Source organism: Staurois parvus, unplaced genomic scaffold, assembly GCF_062004578.1.
Source record: "Staurois parvus isolate SC_StPar_1 unplaced genomic scaffold, SC_StPar_1.0 ptg002865l, whole genome shotgun sequence".
Lineage (NCBI taxonomy): Eukaryota > Metazoa > Chordata > Amphibia > Anura > Ranidae > Staurois > Staurois parvus.
In genome coordinates, this window is record NW_028320661.1 from 106,528 (window position 1) to 128,860 (window position 22,333).

Below are 22,333 nucleotides of genomic sequence, written 5' to 3' on the forward strand. Positions count from 1 at the left end.
TCTTCCTCCTGTTCTCTGCCTTAGTCCTCTTCCTCCTCTACACTACCTCACTTTTTTTTTCCAACTTAGTCCTCTTCGTCCTCTCCTTTCCTCTTCCTTAGTTTTCTTCCCTCTCTTCCCCACCTCTTCCTCCTTTTTTGTCTACTTTAGTATTACTCTTCCTCTTTTCTACCTTAGTCACTTTTTCCTCTTCTGTACCTTTGATTTCTTCCTCCTCTTTTCTTTCTTAGCCTTCTTCCTTTTTCTTCTCTGTCTTAGTCTACTTCCTCCTCTTCTCTACCTTCTAGTTCTCCTTTTTTTCTACCGCAGTCCTCTTCCCCTTCTTACCTACCGCAGTCCTCTTCCCCTTCTTACCTACCGCAGTCCTCTTCCCCTTCTTACCTACCGTAGTCCTTTTCCCCTTCTTACCTACCGCAGTCCTCTTCCCCTTCTTACCTACCGTAGTCCTTTTCCCCTTCTTACCTACCGCAGTCCTCTTCCCCTTCTTACCTACCGCAGTCCTCTTCCCCTTCTTACCTACCGTAGTTCTTTTCCCCTTCTTACCTACCGCAGTCCTCTTCCCCTTCTTACCTACCGCAGTCCTCTTCCCCTTCTTACCTAGCGTAGTTCTTTTCCCCTTCTTACCTACCATAGTTCTTTTTCCTTTCTTACCTACCGTAGTCCTCATCCCCTTCTTACGTACCGCAGTCCTCTTCCCCTTCTTACCTACCGCAGTCCTCTTCCCCTTCTTACCTACCGCAGTCCTCTTCCCCTTCTTACCTACCGCAGTCCTCTTCCCCTTCTTACCTACCATAGTTCTTTTTCCTTTCTTACCTACCATCCTCTTCTTCATCTTATCTATCCTATTCCTCTTCCTTTCTTTCTCTACTTAGTTTTCTTCCCTCTCTTCCCCCTTTTGTCTACTTCATGATGATACAGCTATCATGTTTCCACTTTTCTACCTTAGTCCTCTTCCTCCTCTTATCTACCTTAGTCTTTTTCCTCCTTTTCACTGCCTTAGTCTTCTTCCATTTCTTCTCTACCTTAGTCCTCTTCCCTCTCCTCTCTACCATAGGCCACTTCTTCCTCTTCTCTACCTTAATATTCTTCCTCCTCTTTTCTTCCTTAGCCTTCTTCCTCTTCTCTATCTAAGTCCTCCTCCTTTTCTTTTCTACCTTAGTGTTTTTCCTTTTCGCTGCCTTAATCTTCTTCCCTCTCTTCTCTTGCTTAGTTATTTTCCTCCTCTTCAGTACCTAAGTCTTCTTTTTCCTTTTCTCTATCTTACTCTTCTTTTTTCTACCTTAGTGTTCTTGCTCTTCTTCTCTATCTTAGTCCTTTTCCTCCTCTCCTTTTCTCTACCTTAGTTTTCTTCCCTCTCTTCTCTATCTCTTTCTCTTTCTTCTACTTTAGTATTGTTCCTCCTCTTATCTACATTAGTCCTCTTCATGCCCTTCTCTACCATAGTCCACTTCCTCCTCCTCTCTACCTTAATATTGTTCCTCCTCTTTTCTACCTTTTACTTTTATTTTCTTACTCCTGTTCATTGCCTTTTTCCTCTTCTTCATCTTTTTTCCTTAGTATTCCTCATCCTCTTCCCTATATTAGTCCTCTTCCTTCTCATTTCTTCCTTACTTTCTTCCTCCTCTTCTCTACCTTAGTCCTCTTCCTCCTCTTCTCTACCTTGGTCCTCTTCCTCCTCTTCTCTACCTTAGTCCTCTTCCTCCTCTTTTCTTCCTTAGCTTTCTTCCTCCTCTTTTCTTCCTTAGCTTTCTTCCTCCTCTTCTCTACCTTGGTCCTCTTCCTCCTCTTCTCTACCTTAGTCCTCTTCCTCCTCTTTTCTTCCTTAGCTTTCTTCCTCCTCTTCTCTACCTTAGTCCTCTTCCTCCTCTTTTCTTCCTTAGCTTTCTTCCTCCTCTTCTCTACCTTGGTCCTCTTCCTCCTCTTCTCTACGTTGGTCCTCTTCCTCCTCTTCTCTACCTTGGTCCTCTTCCTCCTCTTTTCTTCCTTGGCTTTCTTCCTCCTCTTTTCTTCCTTAGCTTTCTTCCTCCTCTTCTCTACCATAGTCCTCTTCCTCCTCTTCTCTACCATAGTCCTCTTCCTCCTCTTCTCTACCATAGTCCTCTTCCTCCTCTTTTCTTCCTTAGCTTTCTTCCTCCTCTTCTCTACCTTAGTCCTCTTCCTGATCATAGTATGGTGTGATGTCTGATCAGATGAAGGAAACCAGACAAAGTTCTGTATTGTAGGAATGATGCTGCAGCCTCAGGTGAAGATCTGTGTGGATCAACGTCTCTGTGATTGGATGGAGAATTTGGATCGTCCACATTTTATGGGTATGGAAGATCTGGAAGGAGGCGGGTACAACGTGGATCTAGATTATAGGTAAGAACATACATAGATTATCACCACACAAGCTATGACCGGTCATTGCCATGCCTCATGTGATGGCTGACTCTTCGTGTGCGTTTCCAGGTCAGTGTATAGACCATGGCGTACTGTTTATTGCGGCATCTTTCCTGACCAATCTCTGCAACACCAAAAAAATGCCTCAGAATTCCAATGGGGTCTAAATCTTAGCCTGATTGGACATCCCACAGAATGCAAGGCAGGATTGGGGACATATCTGCCCTTGTGTGGATATCAGTAACCCTGACAATTGTTTGTGCATGTCTGCAACTGTACAAATGTAGGGGCAAATCTTCTGGGGTATGGGTACAGTAATATGGGATCTGGTGTATGGGTACATTCATGTGGGATCTGGTGTATGGGTACATTCATGTGGGATCTGGTGTATGGGTACATTCATGTGGGATCTGGGGTATGGGTACATTCATGTGGGATCTGGGGTGTGGGTACATTCATGTGGGATCTGGGGTATGGGTACATTCATGTGGGATCTGGGGTATGGGTACATTCATGTGGGATCTGGGGTGTGGGTACATAAATGTGGGATCTGGGGTGTGGGTACATTTATGTGGGATCTGGGGTATGGGCACATAAATGTGGGATCTGGGGTATGGGTACATAAATGTGGGATCTGGGGTGTGGGTACATTCATGTGGGATCTGGGGTGTGGGTACATTCATGTGGGATCTGGTGTATGGGTACATTCATGTGGGATCTGGTGTATGGGTACATTCATGTGGGATCTGGGGTATGGGTACATTCATGTGGGATCTGGGGTGTGGGTACATTCATGTGGGATCTGGGGTGTGGGTACATTCATGTGGGATCTGGGGTGTGGGTACATAAATGTGGGATCTGGGGTGTGGGTACATTCATGTGGAATCTGGGGTGTGGGTACATAAATGTGGAATCTGGGGTGTGGGTACATAAAGCTGTGTATACAGAATTCTACAAAGAAAGGAATCAGGTAAAAACAATAACTAAAGCTTATTATTTGCAAACATAAGAAATCTGTTTTTAAAATGAATATTTAGCAAAATGTAAAAAAATACCAACAGAGATGTTCCAAAAAGCTGAGTTCTGATTCCTCAGGTCGTCTCTGTGACCTGAAAGGTACATAAATGTATCAGCCACCCCAGAGAGACCTATAGTATGAGAGAGGGGTCCTCCATATTGGGAACAATTGGGGGATGCTGGACGTGGACCTCATTTGCAGTTGGTACCACAAAGTGACATGAGAGACAATTTACAAGATGGTTGATGTTCCTGGGCGGTGGAAATGGAGAAATGGATGGCAGTGATGGGCCCCTTGATCTCCCTTGAGGTGGGAATGGAGGGCAGTGATGGGTTCCTTGATGTCCCTTGGGGCTGGAATGGAGGGCAGTGATGGGTCCTTTGCTGTCCCTGGGGGTGGGAATGGAGCACAGTAATGGGCCCGTTGATGTCTCTGGGTTTGGAAATTGAGGGCAGTGATGTGTTCCTTGATGTCCCTGGGGGTGGGAATGGAGGCCAGGGATGAGTCTCTTGATGTCCCTGGGGTGGAAATGGAGGGCAGTGATGGGTCCTTTGATGTCCCTGGGGGTGGAAATGGAAGGTAGTGATGAGTCCCTTGATGTCCCTTGGGGTGGGAATGGAGGGCAGTGATGAGTTCCTTGATGTCCCTTGGGGTGGGAATGGAGGGCAATGATGGGTCCTTTGCTGTCCCTGGGGGTGGGAATGGAGTACAGTAATGGGTCCGTTGATGTCTCTGGGGTTGGGAATGGAGGGAAGTGATGGGTTCCTTGATGTCCCTGGGGGTGGAAATGGAGGCCAGTGATGGGCCCCTTGATGTCCCCAGGAGTGGGAATGGACAGCAGTGATGGGCGCCTTGATGTATGTGAAGGGTGGGAATGAACAGCCCCTTAATATACTTGGAGGGTGAAAACATAGGGCGGTGATGGGCTCTTGATGTACCTGCAGGGTGATTATGGAGGAACATAGAAAAATTCAGCCTTTGGGTGGTGGATGGAATACACCCCAATATTAGAAGGGGATATTATCGCCATCTACAATGAGAACAATAGATTGACTCTCAGATATCCCGTATATGCTCTCAAATATCCCGTATATACTCTCAGATATCCCATATACAGTATGCTCTCGGATATCCCGTATGTGCTCTCGGATATCCCGTATATACAGTATAAGTCGAGGATTCCTGAATGCTTCTGAATCTGCAAACATACGTTCCTGTATATCTATAAATAATTTGAACTCAATATAACAAATACAGTATGAGATGATAATGTTTGTTGGATATGTTAGGATACACCACAGTGACCACACAGACTGCTGGTTAGAAAAGATATTGTAGATCAGATGGAGTCATTGGAGATCAGACGGAGTCATTGGGGATCAGACGGAGTCATTGGGGATCAGACAGAGTCATTGGGGATCAGACGGAGTCATTGGGGATCAGACGGAGTCATTGGAGATAAATGTAATAAGTTGGTTAGTGATCTGCAGATGATATTCATTGAGATAATATGTAATCCTCAGGCTGGGCGTGGTTCCTCAGCAGCATACCTTCCCAAATAGTTGCCTATTAGTCTGTGGAATGGAGATATTCCGGATCCATCCAATGTATGACACATAGAGGTGTGGCCACAAAATGACAAAGACACACCATGGCACCAGAAATTTGCATTCCCAAAATGGGATTCTTAAGAAGCCACAACTGGTGAATTTTGCAATTTAGCCGAATATTGACTACAGCAACTCTTACACCACATAGCATCCATATCATGGACATCTTCTAGAACCCTTCCATAGGAGGACTCTGTATTTACATTGTATCGGTTCTATGAACCAGAGGCTCTGGGTGTAGAGTTGGATAAATGGTTCTACTGTATATTTAGGATGGATGGACTCTGGATGGACAGTCATTTACAGTGCCTTAAAAAGTATTACCCCCCCCCCTTGAAATGTCCCCATGTTGTCATGTGACAACCAGAAATGTAAATGTATTTATTGGGATTGGATGTGATAGACCGACACAAAGCAGCACATGATTGTGAAGTGGAAGGAAAATGAGAAATGGTTTCCAACATTTGTGACCAATAAATTTGTGAAAAGAGCGGCGGCATTTGTATTCAGCCCCCATTTGTATTCAGCCCCCTTTACTCTGATACCCCTAACTACAATCTAGTGGGACCATATGCCTTCAGAAGTCAGCTCATTAGTACATAGAGCCCCCTGTGTGTCATGTGACATCAGTATAAATCCAGCTGTTCTGTGAAGCCCTCAGAGGTTTGTTAGAGAACATTAGTGAACAAACAGCATCATGAAGGCCAAGGAACACACCAGACAGGTCAGGGATAAAGTTGTGGAGAGGTTTAAAGCAGGGTTAGGTTATAAAACAATTATCCCAAGCTTTGACCATCTCATGGAGCACTGTGTTCAATCTATCATCCAAACATGGAAAGAGTACGGCACAACTGCCAACCTACCAAGACATGGCCGTCCACCTAAACTGACCGGCCGGGCAAGGAAAGCATTCATTAGAGAAGCAGCCAAGAGGCTCATGGGAACTCTATAGATTTACATTTTTGGTTATAAAATGACACAATGTGGAAGATTTCAAGGGGTAGGAATACTTTTGCAAGGCGCTGTAAATAGCTCTATATCAGCCTCTTTTCCACCATTATATGCTCATGGAACCGCTGATGCAATTTTCAAGTCTCCATGAACCCGGGGAATAATTTTCTGGTGTACGGCTCACCAGATAATCTCCTGGTGATAGAAAGGATAAAGAGGAAGGAACATGCATGAAACCTTCACAACATTAATTCTGGACCCATCATCCAATTGAAAGCCCAGGGGCAGAAACACTGGAGAATACACTGACCCATCACACAGTCCATCCAGGGTCAACAAAAGAATTATTCGCATAACCACACCCATTGTGATGGAGGATAGAAATAGAGACGTCTTTATGGTTTGGTGCAGGCTCAGAGAAGGGTTCATTATCTTCCATCTCACCAAGAGCTGCCCTGGGCTGTCTAGTGTTCATGTAGAGATTTGTCTATTTATACTGGACACTGGTGATGAGGGGGGATGGAGCCGGATATCTATCATGAAGACCACCATCATCTGATGGTAGGGTGTTGGGAACTATACCGTCACCATGCACATTCATTGCTGAAGGTTGTAGGGAATAGAAGGACACAGTCAGTGCTGGATAGCTATGGAGCCAAGCTGGCCGGTCATCTGCAGAGCTGTATATAGAATAAAGATGGCAGAATATTAGATCTATGAATCTGTGATGTGATTTATATTGCTGAAGATAGAAGATACGGGTTCTGTCATTGTAATTCCAGAGCTGTACATGAATATGGTGGGCATATGAAGGAATATGGTGGGCATATGAAGGAATATGGTGGACATATAAAGGAATATGGTGGACATGTGAAGGAATATGGTGGACATATGTTTGAAAAGTTATATATATGAAGGAATATGGTGGACATATGAAGGAATATGAAGGAATATGGTGGACATATTAAGGAATATGGGAGACATATGAAGGAATATGAAGGAATATGGTGGACATATTAAGGAATATGGTAGACATATGAAGGAATATGGTAGGCATATGGTGGACATATGAAGGAATATGGTGGGCATATGAAGGAATATGGTGGACATATGAAGGAATATGGTGGGCATATGAAGGAATATGGTGGACATATGAAGGAATATGGTGGACATATGAAGGAATATGAAGGAATATGGTGGACATATGAAGGAATATGTTGGGCATATAAAGGAATATGGTGGACATATGAAGGAATATGTTGGGCATATGAAGGAATATGGTGGACATATGAAGGAATATGGTGGACATATGAAGGAATATGGTGGGCATATGAAGGAATATGTTGGGCATATGAAGGAATATGGTGGACATATGAAGGAATATGGTGGGCATATGAAGGAATATGGTGGGCATATGAAGGAATATGTTGGGCATATGAAGGAATATGGTGGACATATGAAGGAATATGAAGGAATATGGTGGACATATTAAGGAATATGGGAGACATATGAAGGAATATGAAGGAATATGGTGGACATATTAAGGAATATGGTAGACATATGAAGGAATATGGTAGGCATATGGTGGACATATGAAGGAATATGGTGGGCATATGAAGGAATATGGTGGACATATGAAGGAATATGGTGGGCATATGAAGGAATATGGTGGACATATGAAGGAATATGGTGGACATATGAAGGAATATGAAGGAATATGGTGGACATATGAAGGAATATGTTGGGCATATAAAGGAATATGGTGGACATATGAAGGAATATGTTGGGCATATGAAGGAATATGGTGGACATATGAAGGAATATGGTGGGCATATGAAGGAATATGTTGGGCATATGAAGGAATATGGTGGACATATTTTCGAAAAGTTCTATATACATTTCTGTGTGACAATTCATATTAAAATGCATGGAAAGCCAAAATCTTTTTTTTTTTTTTTTAGTTTTGGACGGAGTGTGGAAATGTGAACATCTCTGTCAGGTTTGTATTGGTGTCTGTGTCCCCATTGGAAAGATTCATCCTCTGTATTTGTCCTGTCACCATCGTCATCAACTTGGAAATGTGTGCAAATCCAAAATATTGAGGTGTCACCAGGACAGGAACAAAGGGGAAATCTTCCAATGGGGACATCTGCCCACGAGAGGGGTTCCCCCTTCTTCCGGGCATGTCTACAGGACAGGAAGTGAAGAGAAATCCCCCCCCCCAGTGGGACATCAATGGCTTTCCTTTTCCATCCTACGGATGGTGGGGGTGGCGGGGGTCACTTACCTGGGGAAGAGGTGGCACCGGGATGCAGGATGGGAAGAAGACAAGCCGGCGGAGGCCATGTGATGCTTTGTCTGTGGAGTCCATGCCTCCATGGTTCAGGGCTGTTTTGGTAACAAAAGGGGGACCTACCCAATGTTAGGTGGTTGGTCAGGATGTTGCGGCTGATCGGTATATTTTTTTTTGGCGCTTTTACCATTGCCAGATATTAAGGATGAAAAAATCTTACTGGAAACTATTGGGGTCCTAGAAATGTGATCCTGTCTTGTCTTCCAGACCCTCTTCCCTCCCCGAGGAGTGCCCCATGGAGTCAGCATTGCAATTCTTACAGTCCATCCGCCGTCGCACCGGAGGCACCGAGAATTCCGGAGACTCGGAACAGAAGAGCTGAGTAACCAATCAGATACATCATGTAGATTGCATAGTGGGGGAGGGGTATATGTGACCATTGATCATGTGACTAGCCCCAAACTATTTCCATAGGTGCACACTACCTATCATGGGGAGCCCTTGGTGGATCAGGGTCTTAGCGACATTTTCTGGGGTTTGTGCCCTCCCAAGTCTTCCTGGTCACAATCAAGTGATCTGAAGACCGCAGAAACGTTTTGCCTTTCCTCTATGTATGGGGTCAGGATTGCCATCCAATATATTCTCAATTATAGGACGGGGGCTTGCAGGGTTCTATCCAGTGGGAACGTGGGGGAACGCAGCACCTCCAGCACTGAATGTATATAATGGCAAGGGGTGCTGGGGTGTGCTTGGGGATCTATTGTTGTTGGCTGCTGAGGGATTTACTGTCACTGAAGAGGATCTATTTTTGTGTAGTGTTCTATTGTTGTTGGTGGGGGACTATTGTTGATGGGAATCAATTGTTGCTGGAAGGGATCTACTGTTCAGGGAGGAGTCAGTTGTTGCTAGCTGCTGGAGAGTCTGTTGATAGATCCATTGTAGCTGCTGGGGTGGTGTATCTTGGTTTAGCGACCATTTGTTTCTGGAGGAATCTATTGCTGCTTGGGGGGGATCTATTGCTGCTGGCTGTGGTGGGATCTATTTTTCTGCTTTCTTATCATGAACAAATTCCATACAAATAGCACCACACAATGATACTTGGCTGTGTATTCTCTAAAAGGGGCTGTACTGGGAGGCGGGTAGGGGGTGGAACCAAGTGACAGTGCTCGGAGGTGGGTAGGGGCGGAGACAAGAAGTGAGAAAAAAGGCCCTGGGTGTCTGTATTGGGTTGGCATGTGTTTCTGAACGTTCCTCATTGTCTCATCACACAGGAGATGTCACCATTATTGTCGGGTCCAGTTCTTCCCTTCTTCCTCTCAGCCGCATTCTTTTGGGGTTTCCTCCCCGGCAAAGAGATAACTCAGCCGGATCCACTCCAGAGGTAAGTATCTCCATCACCACGACACCCTGAATACCCACAGACATGAGATGGCCATTGTCTGATCTCCTAGCTGGTTGGAGTTCTAGAGGGTAGGACATTTTACTTTCAGCTGTTGTCCCATAATAAGTCAATACACGCTTTCTGCACCCTGCTCTGACCCCCTCCTCTTCCCTCCACTGACCACACCCTGCTCTGACCCCTTCCTGCTCCCTCCACTGACCACACCCTGCTCTGACCCCTTCCTGCTCTCTCCACTGACCACACCCTGCTCTGACCCCTTCCTGCTCCCTCCACTGTCCACACCCTGCTCTGACCCCCTCCTGCTCCCTCCAATGACCACACCCTGCTCTGACCCCTTCCTGCTCCCTCCACTGACCACACCCTGCTCTGACCCCCTTCCTGCTCCCTCCACTGTCCACACCCTGCTCTGACCCCTTCCTGCTCCCTCCACTAACCACAGCCTGCTCTGACCCCTTCCTGCTCCCTCCACTGACCACACCCTGCTCTGACCCCCTCCTGCTCCCTCCACTAACCACACCCTGCTCTGACCCCTTCCTGCTCCCTCCACTGACCACACCCTGCTCTGACCCCTTCCTGCTCCCTCCACTGACCACACCCTGCTCTGACCCCCTCCTGCTCCCTCCACTGTCCACACCCTGCTCTGACCCCCTTCCTGCTCCCTCCACTGTCCACACCCTGCTCTGACCCCCTCCTGCTCCCTCCACTGTCCACACCCTGCTCTGACCCCCTTCCTGCTCCCTCCACTGTCCACACCCTGCTCTGACCCCCTTCCTGCTCCCTCCACTGTCCACACCCTGCTCTGACCCCCTCCTGCTCCCTCCACTGTCCACACCCTGCTCTGACAACTTCTGACTCCCTTTATAATCTAACCCCTCCATTCACCACACCCTGCTCCGACCACATTCGGCTCCCTCCATACTTTACCACCTCCCATTGACCACACCCTGGTCTGACCCCTTCCTTCTCCCTCCATTTTCCACCTCCTCCCTGTTTGGACCCCTTCCTGTTCTCTCTATACTCCACCCTCTCAATTGACCCCTTCCTGTTTCCTCCATACACTAGCATCTACTGTCCACACCCTGCTCTGACTGCTTCTGGTTCCCTCCGTACTCTACCCTCTTCCTTGTCCACACCCTCTTCCAACCCCTTCCTGATCCCTCCATTTTTCACCCCTCCATTCACCACACCCTGAACCAACCCCTTCCTTCTGCATCCATTGACCACACCTCCATTGACCACACCTTGCTTTGACCACTTCCAACTCCCTCCATACTACACCCACTCCATTGACCACACCCTGCTCTGACTGCTTCCTGCTCCCTTCATTGTTCACACCCTGCTCTGACTATTTCTAACTGCCACCATATTCCAGCCCCTTCATTCACCACACCCTGCTCCGACCACATCCGGCTCCCTCCATACTTCACCACCTCCATTGACCACACCCTGATCTGACCCCTTCCAGCTCCCTCTATACTTCACCTTCTCCCTGCTCTTACCCCTTCCTACTACCTCCATTGTCCACTCCTTGCACTGACCACCTCCTGCTATCTCCATATTCCATCCCCTCCATTCACCACACCCTGCTCCGACCACTTCTGGCTCCCTCCATACTCCACCCTCTTCTTTGTCCACACCCTCTTCCAATCCCTTCCTGATCTCTCCATATTTCACTCCTCCATTGACCACACCTTGCTTTGTCCAATTCTGGCTCCCTCCATACCCCTCCCACTCCATTGCCCACACCCTGCTCTGATTGCTTCATGCTCCCTCCATTGTCCACACCCTGCTCTGACCACTATTAGCTGCCTCCATATTCCAGCCCCTCCATTGACCACACCTTGCTTCGACCACTTCTGGCTCCTTGCATATTCTACTTTTCCCCTCATTGACTACACCTTGTTTCAACCCCTTCCTGCTCCCTCCATATACTACCATCTCCATTGTCCACACCCTGCTCCAACACCTTCTTCCCTCCCTCCATACTCCACTTCCTCCCTGTTCTGACCCCTTCCTACTCCCTCTTTTTTTCCACACCCTGTTCTGAGCACTTTCATCTGCCTCAATATTCCTCACCCTCCATTGGCCACACCCTACTCTGACCACTTCCAGCTCTGTTAATACATCACCCACTCCATTGACCACGCTCTACTCTGATCCCTTTCTGCTCCCTCCATATTACACCCCATCCATTCACAACACCCTGTTCATACCCCTTCCTGCTCCCTCCATACACTACCATCTCTATTGTCCATGCCCTTCTCTCACCCTTTCCTGATCTCCTCACACACTATTCTCTCCATTGTTAACTCTCTGCTCTGACTGCTTCTGGTTCTCTCCATACTACACGTCCTCCATTGACCACACCCTGCTCTGACTACTTGCAGTTTCCTCCATACTCCATTGCTTACACCCTTTTCCAACCCCCTTCTGCCTCTTCATACTCCACCCCCTTCATTGACTACACCCTACTCTGACCCCTCCATTGTCAACCTCCTCCTTTCTTCCACCACCCCTTTTCCATAGTCCACCCCCTCCACTGTCCGCATCCTGCTCCCTCCATATTCCACCCTTCCATTGTCTACTCTATTTATCCTCCCCAAAATACCCCTCTGTATTCTTCCTCCTCCTCCATAGGCCCATTCACCTTCTCACTCCACCCACTTCCCTCTGCGTCCTCTTCATGCACTATTATCTTCCATGTCCAAACCCCTCCATACTCCTTGCTCCCCACATTTCTCCATCTGCAATTTACCCTTTCACACTTCCCCCCCCCCCCCCCTCCACTCTTACCTCTTCATGCTCCAGTCCCTCAGTAGCCACCATTCTGTTACTGCACCCAATCTCCAAAATAGCCACTCCCCAATCTACCTTAAACCCCCCCCCCATTTTTTGGTAATTTTATGGGGCTGGAAATACTTGGGAGTTGGGAGTAGTTGGAAAATTACTTGTCACGGTCTGGGTCAGGTTCAGAGACAAGCTGCTATAGCAGTGTAAGCCTTACCTGCAACCAGCAGGATAGGTACACAGGCAGGTCACCCTGGGAAAGGACACAGGCTCACCTGAGGTGCGGGGTCTAAGCACTAACCGGTTTTCACCAGAGCTCCTAATGGTAGAGATGGATTTTACTGCGTGCTAATACCAGGTCGCAGATCTCAGGATCACCCCACCAGGTAATGAGCAAGCCGGAATCCAGTAGCAGATTGAACAGGTTAGGGATCAAGCAGAAGCAGAGTCAGTCAACAAGCCAAGGGTCGGTAACAAGTGGTAGTAGATGGGGATGAGGCAGAATCGTAGTCCAGGAACAAGCCAAAGGTTGGTAGCGAAGGTATAGATGGCAGCAGGAGAGACAAGCAAGAAACTGGCTGGAGAATGCACAATAATCTGGCAAACAGGAAATGCAGAGACATGGCTTTTATCAGGAAGTTCATGGGAGGAGCAAGGAGTTCAAGGTTCAACAGAAAAATAAGGTCAAGGTAGGATCATCCAAATGATTGTAAAGGGAGCTGTCCAGCATTCCAGGTAGCTCAGTGAGAAGAAACATTGCCTCTCACCGCAGAAGGCCCAGGTTCGGACCCAGGCTCTGACAGTACTCCCCTCCTCACAGGATGTCCCCTGGACATCTTAGGACCCGGCTTGTGGGGAAACCTCTGGTGGAATTCTCTTGTTAGTCTAGGAGCATGAACATTTTCTTCAGGCTCCCAAGAATTCTCCTCTTTCCCATATCCTTCCCATTGGACAAGATATTGCAATTTTCCTCTAAACATCCTAGAGTCAAGAATCTTCTCCATCACATATTCTTCACCCTGTACCTCAACAGGTGGAGGAGGTGGAAGAATTCTTCCAGAGAAAGGATTTTCATGAAATGGTTTGAAAAGCGATAAGTGAAAAACAGGGTGAATCTTCATACTGTCAGGAAAGTTTAAGCGAAAGGTGACTGGGTTGATCTGAGCAGAAATCTGGAAAGGTCCCACAAACTTTTGGCCCAACTTTGCAGATGGAGCATGAACCTTCAGATTTTTGGTTGATAGCCAAACCTTGTCGCCCACATGAAAGGTAGGAAGTGATCTGCGATGACTGTCGGCAGCCCTTTTATAACATTCCTGAGCCTCCCCCAAGGTCTCGATCAACTTTGTCTGAGTCTCCTGCAATGCAGTTAATCTGTCGGCAACAGCAGGAATTTGAGTTGCGATAGGGAGATCAGGAATAAAAACTGGACGATACCCCATATTGAGGAAAAAGGGGCTTTGGGAGGTGGAGCTATGTTTAGCATTGTTATAGGCAAACTCTGCCGTAGATAGATAGTCCACCCAGTCATCCTGAAGATAACTGACAAAACACCGAAGGTACTGTTCCAAAGTTTGATTGGTCCTCTCGGTCTGACCATTAGACTGCGGATGAAAAGCAGGACAGGTTAACTGTTACCCCTAAAGCTGAACAAAAGCTTTTCCAAAATTTTGATGTAAACTGTACTCCTCTATCAGATACAACATTATCAGGGATTCCGTGTAATTTAAAAACATCTTGAACCATCAACTCCGCAGTTTGTTCAGCAGAAGGTACCCCCTTAACAGGTATAAAATGAGCCATTTTAGTAAGGAGGTCAACGACTACCAAGATAGTAGTCATTTCTTTTGAGGGAGGTAATTCGACTACAAAGTCCATAGAAATTGACCCCCAAGGTCTTGATGGAACAGGAAGTGGCTGAGCAACCCCAAAGGAGAAGCTCGGGGTGTCTTATGACGTGCGCACGTCAGACTAGAGGCCACGTAGTGTTTAATATCCTTCTTGTAACTAGGCCACCAGAAGAAACGTGACAAAAGTTCATCTGTCTTTGAAATCCCAAAATGTGCCGCCAGTTTAGAGTCATGAACTAATTTGAGGACTTCCACCCGAGCAGACTCAGGTACATAGAGATGATGTGCTAGAGTTCAAAAGCCGTTCTTGTACTCAAGGTTTATGTTCCTAGGAGGATCACTGAGAAGTGGGTCATTCTCATACCCCTCTTTGAGAAGACTCAAGTATATCTTTGCACTTGTGGCCCCTAGGAAGTTCTTTTGAGTTAGGATTGAACATTCGGAGTTGCCCTTCTGGGGAGGCTCGGACAGCATCCTTGAAAAGGCATCGGACTTACCATTCCTCGATCCAGGTCGATATGATATAATAAAATTGAATCTGGAAAAGAATAAAAGACCAACATGCTTGTCTGGACGACAATCTCTTGGCCCACCGAATGAATTCCAGGATTTTTATGGTCAGTGAGAACAGTTACAGGATGATTAGCCCCTTCTAGCAGATGCCTCCATTCAGAAAAGGCTTCCTTAATTGCCAGTAGCTCTTTATTCCCAATGTCGTAATTCCTTTCGGCTGAGGACATCAAACGAGAGAAGTAGGCACAAGGATGAAGCTGCATTTTGTTCATCACTTCGCTGAGACAGGATCGCTCCGACGGCAGAATTGGAAGCATCCACTTCCACTATAAAGGGTAGTTCAGGGTCGGGATGTACCAAAATTGGTGCAGAAGTGAAAAGAGTTTTCAGCTTTCCAAACGCAGCCTGTGCCTCAGAGGTCCACACGAAGGGTACCCCTTTCTTTGTCAGCTGTGTGATTGGAGCTATCACTTTAGAAAAGTTTCTTATAAATTTCCTGTAGAAGTTGGCAAACCCGACGAAACATTGAATTTCCTTAACATTTCCAAGAGCTGACCAATCTACCGCTTTGATCTTCTCGGGATCCATGCTCATTCCCTCCGGAGAAATGATATAGCCTAAGAACTGGATCTGGGTTTGTTCAAACTCACATTTCTCCAATTTAATGTACAGTCTTTTCTTCCTAATCTTTCAAAGACAGTGGAAACATGTTTGCGGTGCTCCTCCCAATTATCAGAAAAGATAGGAATATCATCCAGATAGGCAATTACAAATTGGTCCAACAGATCACGAAAAACATCGTTGATGAAATGCTGAAACGTTGCAGGGGCATTGCAAAGTCCAAACGGCATCACCAAGGATTCGAAATGCCCATACCTGGTTCTGAAGGCGGTTTTCCATTCATCTCCTTGACGAATGCGGACAAGGTTATATACCCCTCGTAAATCAAGCTTGGTAAAGATCTTGGCAGAACGAAGTCTTTCCAACATTTCAGAGATCCAGGGTAATGGATAGCGGTTTTTAATAGTGATTTTATTCATGTCTCTGTAGTCAATGCATGGACGCAAGGTGGAGTCTCTTTTCAACGAAGAACAGGGCTGCTCCTGCAGGAGATGTTGAGTGTCTAATAAAGCCCTTCTCCAAATTCTCATCGATCCACACCCTGAGTAGTTTTAAATCAGATTCCGACAGATTTAAAAGGTGGCCGAAAGGTATTTCTGCCCCTGGGAGCAGCTCAATGGGGCAATCATATGGGCGATGAGGGGGTAATTGATCTGCATTTTTCTTGTCACAGACGTCCCGGAACTCATGGTATTGCGAGGGCAAGTTGTCATATGACTGGATAGCTACCATCTCAATTTGCGATTCCTTGGTCGGTGACGAACTTGGTTGGCAAAGTTTCTTACAATATTTTTCACAGTGGGGGGATGTAAAGTCTATAGTCCGTGCTCCCCAGTTGATGGAAGGATTGTGAGTGGAGAACCAAGGAATGCCCAGGATGATGGGAAACTTGGGTGATGTAATCAGCTGAAAGCTGATGGTCTCACAATGGTCAGCCTCAAACAACAGTACCAGGGGAACCATTTTATGGGTAACAGGTCCTGAAGATAAGGGTGACCCATCAACCGTCTCCATATCAATAGGGTAAATGTATTTCTTGCTTCAATATTATTGCTGTGGGCAAACTCTATATCCATAAAGTTCCCCCCAGCCCCGGAGTCCAGCATAGCTGAGCAGGAGATTTCACAGCCCTCAGATACAAGTTTAATGGGGATAACAAAATGAGAAAGTAGAGAGTTCACTTTATTCTCTTCAGGGATCAGCGGGGAGACAGACTGGCTTATGGAGTTTATGTGTTCCGGCCAATCATATCAGTCACAGCAATAGTTCTTCTAACCTTGTTAGGACAATGAATTGCATAATGACCAGAATCCCCACAATATAGACACAAGTTCTCTGAACGTCTTCTCTCTCTCTCCTGGATGGAAATGGATCTCTTGATGGCATCAACCTGCATAGGCTCAGGAGTGTTAGAACCCAGAGAGACTCCTGAATCCTGCTGAACAAATGGACTAGCAGAGAGATGCATGCCCCTATTACCTCCAAACATTCCCAGCCTCTCCTTCCTCCTTTCTGTAAGTCTTTGATCGATTCGGATACACAATTGGATGAATTCCTCAAGATCATTACGAATATCTACTCTGGCAAGCTCATCCTTTACCTGTTCAGAAAGCCCTTGGTGGAACTGGCTTTTTTGTGCTGCTGGGTTCCAAGTGGTATCTGCAATCCAACCTCTGAATTTGGTTGTGTATTCAGCGACCGAGCATCTACCCTGCCGCAGACTATGCAACTTTGCTTCGGCAGTAGCACAACGGTTGGGATCATCAAAAACCTGATTCATTGCGGTCAAAAAGGTATCAAGATTATTCAGAGTGCCATTGTCTTGTTCTATATAAGGGGAGGCCCAAGCTAGAGCTTCCCCAGTCAGAAGCCCAATAATAAACATTACCTTCTTTTTCTCTGAAGGAAACGCAGCAGGGTACATCTGGAAATATACACGACATTGATTAAGGAAACCCCTGTAGTGGCGGTGGTCTCCATTAAACTTAGATGGTTGGGGCATATGTGAGCTGGTAACATCTCGGTTCAGCAGTTGTCTCTGCAGAGACTGAATCTCTCCCTGTTGCCTATCCGCTATGCTTTCTAGTTTGGTAACTTTTTCTTGATGGGTAACCCCGAATTCCTTCAGCTCAGCGTTTGCTATAGCGGCCTCCATGTTTGGGCCAGATTATTCTGTCACGGTCTGGGTCAGGTTCAGAGACCAGTTGCTATAGCAGTGTAAGGCTTACCTGAAACCAGCAGGATAGGTACACCAGCGGGTCACCCTGGGAAAGAACGCAGGCTCACCTGAGGTGCGGGTCTAAGCATTAACCAGTTTTCACCAGAGCTCCTAATGGTGGAGATGGATTTGGCTGCGTGTTAGTACCAGGTCATAGTACTCAGGATCACCCCACCAGGTAATGAGCAAGCAGGAATCCAATAGCAGATAGAGCAGATAGGGATCTAGCAGAAGCGGAGTCAGTCAACAAGCCAAGGGTCGGTAACAAGCTGTAGTAGATGAGGATGAGGCAGAATCGTAGTCCAGAAACAAGCCAAAGGTCGGTAGTGAAGGTATAGACGGCAGTAGGAGAGACAAGCGAGATACCGGCTGGCGAATGCACAATAATCTGGCAACCAGGAAATACAGAGACATGGCCATCAGGAAGTTCATGGGAGGAGCAAGGCGTTCAAGGTTCAACAGAAAACAAGGCAGGATTATCCAGTAGATCAGGCAGAGTGTTGTCCAGCATCCCAGGTACCTCAGTGAGAAGAAACATTGCCTCTCACCGCAGAAGGCCCAGGTTCGGACCCAGGCTCTGACACTACTGTTAGGAAACTGCGAACAGCGACAGGACACAACACTTATGAGCACATTAAAAAGTCTGACAGGGTTTCAAAATGCTGGGAGCCCTATAAATGTCCTCCAGCTTGGAAGATTCCCCTGGCTAAAGTAAGCTTCTGGGACACATGTTTCCAGTGCACCCTCCAAGTCATACATTGATCCACAATAATGTATTTGTCATCCTCAGGTCCCACCACTGGCTTCCTGCCTGTGTGAAGAGGTGTTGGAGGGAAGATGGGTCATGATGGAGCCTCTGCTGAAGAATTTCACTCACTCCTCCAGCCACCCTGTCCAATGGAATGACCTCCTTTGATCTACAGGGCATCGCTGACCAATGGGATTACCTCCTCTGGCCTACAGGATGGAACCTGGACTGACCTTTTAACAATTGGATGTCATTATCCAATGGGACAACCTCCTTTGAACTACAGAATATTATTTCACTTATTCCTCCAGGCACCCTGTCCAATGGGCAACCTCCTCTGACAGCCCCATTTCTATTCCTACTCCTCCAGGCACCCTGACCAATGGGATGGCCACACTTGATGCCATCATCCAATGGGACAACCTCTCTGACCTATAGGACATCACAGCCCCATTTCTATTCTTACTCCTCCAGGCACCCTGTCCAATGGGATGGCCACACCTGATGCCACCATCCAATGGGATAACCTCTCTGACCTATAGGACATCACAGCCCCATTTCTATTCCTACTCCTCCAGGCACCCTGACCAATGGGATGGCCACATCTGATGCCACCATCCAATGGGACAACCTCCTCTGACCTATAGGACATCACAGCCACATTTCTATTCCTACTCCTCTATTCCTCCTATTCTAGCCCTACTTCAATTCTTACAAGTTATGGGCCTAGTGGCTAAGAGGTTAACGCTTCTGCCTGGCAGCCCTGGGGTCATCCGTTTAGATCCCAACCACGGCACCACCTGCATGGAGTTTGCATGTTCTCCCTATGCCTGCGTGGATTCCCTCAGGGTACTCCGGTTTCCTCCCACACTCCAAAGACATGCTGGTAGGTTCATTGGCTCCTGTCTAAGTTGGCCCTAGTATGTGTATGTATGAATGTGAGTTAGGGAATGATGGGAATGTACGATCTATATGTAAAGGGCCACATAAATTGTTGGTGTTCTATAAGTTCCTGTAATAAATAAACTCAATAATTCAGTTGGATGATGGAAATGTTGTACATAGTATGGGAGGAGAGCAGGGCATGATGGGAACTCAGGAGAGCATGTCCAGGAAAGCACCCAGTGCAATGACCGCCTGTAACTGGTAAACATCTCACCAAACCTGCCGGCTCCAACAGCAAGCAGATTTGATCAGAAAATGAATATCCATAAATCATGACCCTCAATGAGAATATTCCTCAAAGGCAACATTTCTAAAACCTGAATCCTTCAGATTCCTTGACTACTGCACCATAGATAGGCTTGTCCACTCCTACTTCCACCATTGCCTATCCATACCACCCCAAACCCCCCCCCCCCCCTTAACCAAATAAACGTTACAAAAACATGACACCATTTTTGGAGTAAATGGCCAACATGGCCTTTTATTAACAACTTCACAATTTACATACATCAACCGTTCCTTAACGAAACCAAAGAATTGTTGTTGGTCTTCAAAGGCACCCACAAACGATCCAAAATGCACCTGCGGACAACCCTATACACTAGGCCTCCAGCCGCAACCAACCAGCTCGGAGACAACCATACCGTCCGCAGTGCAGCACCACCACCTTCCAGCTAAACCTTGGTTAACTGGGAATATCCACCGGGCCCCCCATACCACGGATGGGGTCCCACACCATTGTTTTCCTTCCAAGATGAGAACCGCCTCCAAAGACCAACAACCGCCACAGCACGCTGGGTAAGCCCTTACCCATGCGTGCCACGCCACAAACGAACCGCCCGTAGAATGCCGTCCTGCAGCTCCAGGGACCACAAATCCGTGCCCACCGCATTCAAATGCACTCCATCACTGCGAAGGTACCGCCAAGTATCCACCTCCAACTCCACATGCCGAACCACCAATCCCCCATTACGACTAAAAAAGCACCCCACCTCCCGGTTGACCTTAATCCTGGCCTTGTTGAGCTGCTCCACCGACCGCACCAAGCGCCAAGAAGTGCGGGCGACCATGTCAGACCACACCACCACCAGCCCCGGAAACTCACGCCGCAACTGAAGAAAATCCAGCTTGACATCTCTAACCAGCTCCCGCATGGACCTACCCCCCAAATCGTTGCCACCCGCGTGAATCACCAACACATCCGGTGGCCTATCCAGCCGCGCAAAAACGCCGCACCTCCGGCACAACACGACTCCACAACATGCCCGGCACACCTAACCAGCGGACACAAACCTCCCGTCTATCCAACCCCAGCTGCCTGCCATTGGGCCGAACATCAGCCCGCCTGGCCCCCCAAAAAACATACGAGTGACCCAGGATCCACACCAGGCACACCTCTCCACCTGAAAGAAAAGAAACAATACCGCCAGAACAATACAGCACAGGGACAGAACCGCAACTACCTCCCACAACCCAAACAAACAAAACACAGGACCGCCCACTAAGCCCGCAACAAATGCGGCCGAACGTACAGGCGAAATCTCTGGGAATCCCACCTACCAATGCGCTTCACCACATCCTCCGACAGCCCCCACCTGGCCGCCTCCGTAGCAGCCCCGATCCGAAACGAGTGCGACGCATACAAAGACGCATCCAAACCAGCAGCCGTCAAACACCGGTGAAAAACAGCCACAAACTGAAAACGCGTTAAAGGGGAGCCATCAACATGCCTGAAAAAGGACCCCCGCCCCCCAGGGCGACGGGACAAAAATTCCCGAACCGCCTGAACAGGGCACACCAGTGAACCCGGAAGAGCGAAAAAACGCACCTTCGCACCCCTGCCCAATTGATCCGTCTTAGACCGACGGACCAGAACCTCCACCCAATCACCGGAGCACACAACCTCCTCCACCAACAACCCCCCAAGAACCGACTTGGACGGACTAACGAGCTCCCCAATGCGCAAAGCCCCAAAAAAAAGCCACCGCAAAGGCAGCCCGAAATAAAACCACCTCAAAATCTGAAGAACACACAGTCCGCAAATGCTCAAACAAAGACCCCAACAACGCGAACGACACCGGACGACGAGAATCCTACAACGATGAGCCCTCCGATAACCCCGCAAAGCCTGTCGAACCCAAAAATCCTTAGTAAAATCCCGACACCCTTGCAACTTAAAGAAAAACGCCAATGCCGCTAGACGGCGATCCACTGCGGACGCCGACACCCCCCGCTCCAAACTCTGCGCCAAGAAGTACAACACCGCCACACGCACCTCCGGCCCCCAGAGATCAATAGCTAGCAGCCCCAACAGCTCCAGCCATTCCCGCCAGACCGTAGAGTAAGCAGACCAAGTCGCCTCACTCACCGACCGCCGGATCCACCCCGCAACGACTCCAAGGCAATCTCCCACAGCCAGTCGGGACAAGGAACCCCGTGGTGCTCCGCCGCCGGCGCCAACTCCCGGAATTTGTCCCACTGAAAACGAGACAAAGCGTCAGCTAAGGTGTTGTCAACCCCAGGGAGATGTACCGCATGGAGAAAAACATTCAGCTGCAAGCAACGCAACACCAAGTGGCGAAGCAGGGCCACCACCGGTCGGGAAGAAGCCGAGACCCTATTGATGACCTGAACCACCCCCAAATTGTCGCAGTGAAAACGCACCTTTTGATTCCGAAAATTCTCCCCCCAAACCTCAACCGCCAAAACCACTGGAAACAGTTCCAACAGCGCAAGGTTACTGAGAAAACCTGCCTCCCGCCAGGAAGCCGGCCACGAGGCCGCACTCCACCGACCCCGGAAATAGGCCCCGTATCCCGCAGAAGCCGCCGCGTCCGTGAACAGCTCCAAGTCAAAATTACTAACCGGGCCCGACATCCAAAGCGCCCGGCCGTTGAAAGAATCCAAAAAGGTGTGCCACAACTGCAAGTCCTCCCGATGCTCCCGAGTCAGCCGAATGAAATGAAAAGGGGAGGCAATTCCCGCCGTCGCCGCCGCC

General features: G+C 47.9%; 2 protein-coding genes across 2 annotated transcripts in view; one reads left to right on the forward strand and one right to left on the reverse strand.

Annotated features, from left to right (window-relative positions):
- The window catches only part of LOC149429005 (ubiquitin-associated and SH3 domain-containing protein A-like), an 82,267-nt gene extending 62,838 nt beyond the window's left edge, over positions 1-19,429 (forward strand). The window contains exons 11-14 of the mRNA XM_089666838.1: positions 2,223-2,358; positions 8,519-8,628; positions 9,523-9,632; positions 18,433-19,429. Coding sequence (XP_089522964.1) covers positions 2,223-2,358; positions 8,519-8,628; positions 9,523-9,632; positions 18,433-18,558 — 482 coding nt within the window. The 3' untranslated portion in view covers positions 18,559-19,429. The remainder of the gene's footprint in view (positions 1-2,222; positions 2,359-8,518; positions 8,629-9,522; positions 9,633-18,432) is intronic.
- On the reverse strand, positions 9,646-16,387 carry LOC149429007 (uncharacterized). The gene is made up of 4 exons (XM_089666839.1): positions 16,351-16,387; positions 14,413-14,577; positions 13,208-13,866; positions 9,646-9,714 (listed from the first exon to the last, which is right to left on the reverse strand). Exons 1-4 carry the CDS (start codon positions 16,385-16,387, stop codon positions 9,646-9,648), a joined length of 930 nt encoding a protein of 309 aa, XP_089522965.1.
- Positions 19,430-22,333: the final 2,904 nt, after the last annotated feature.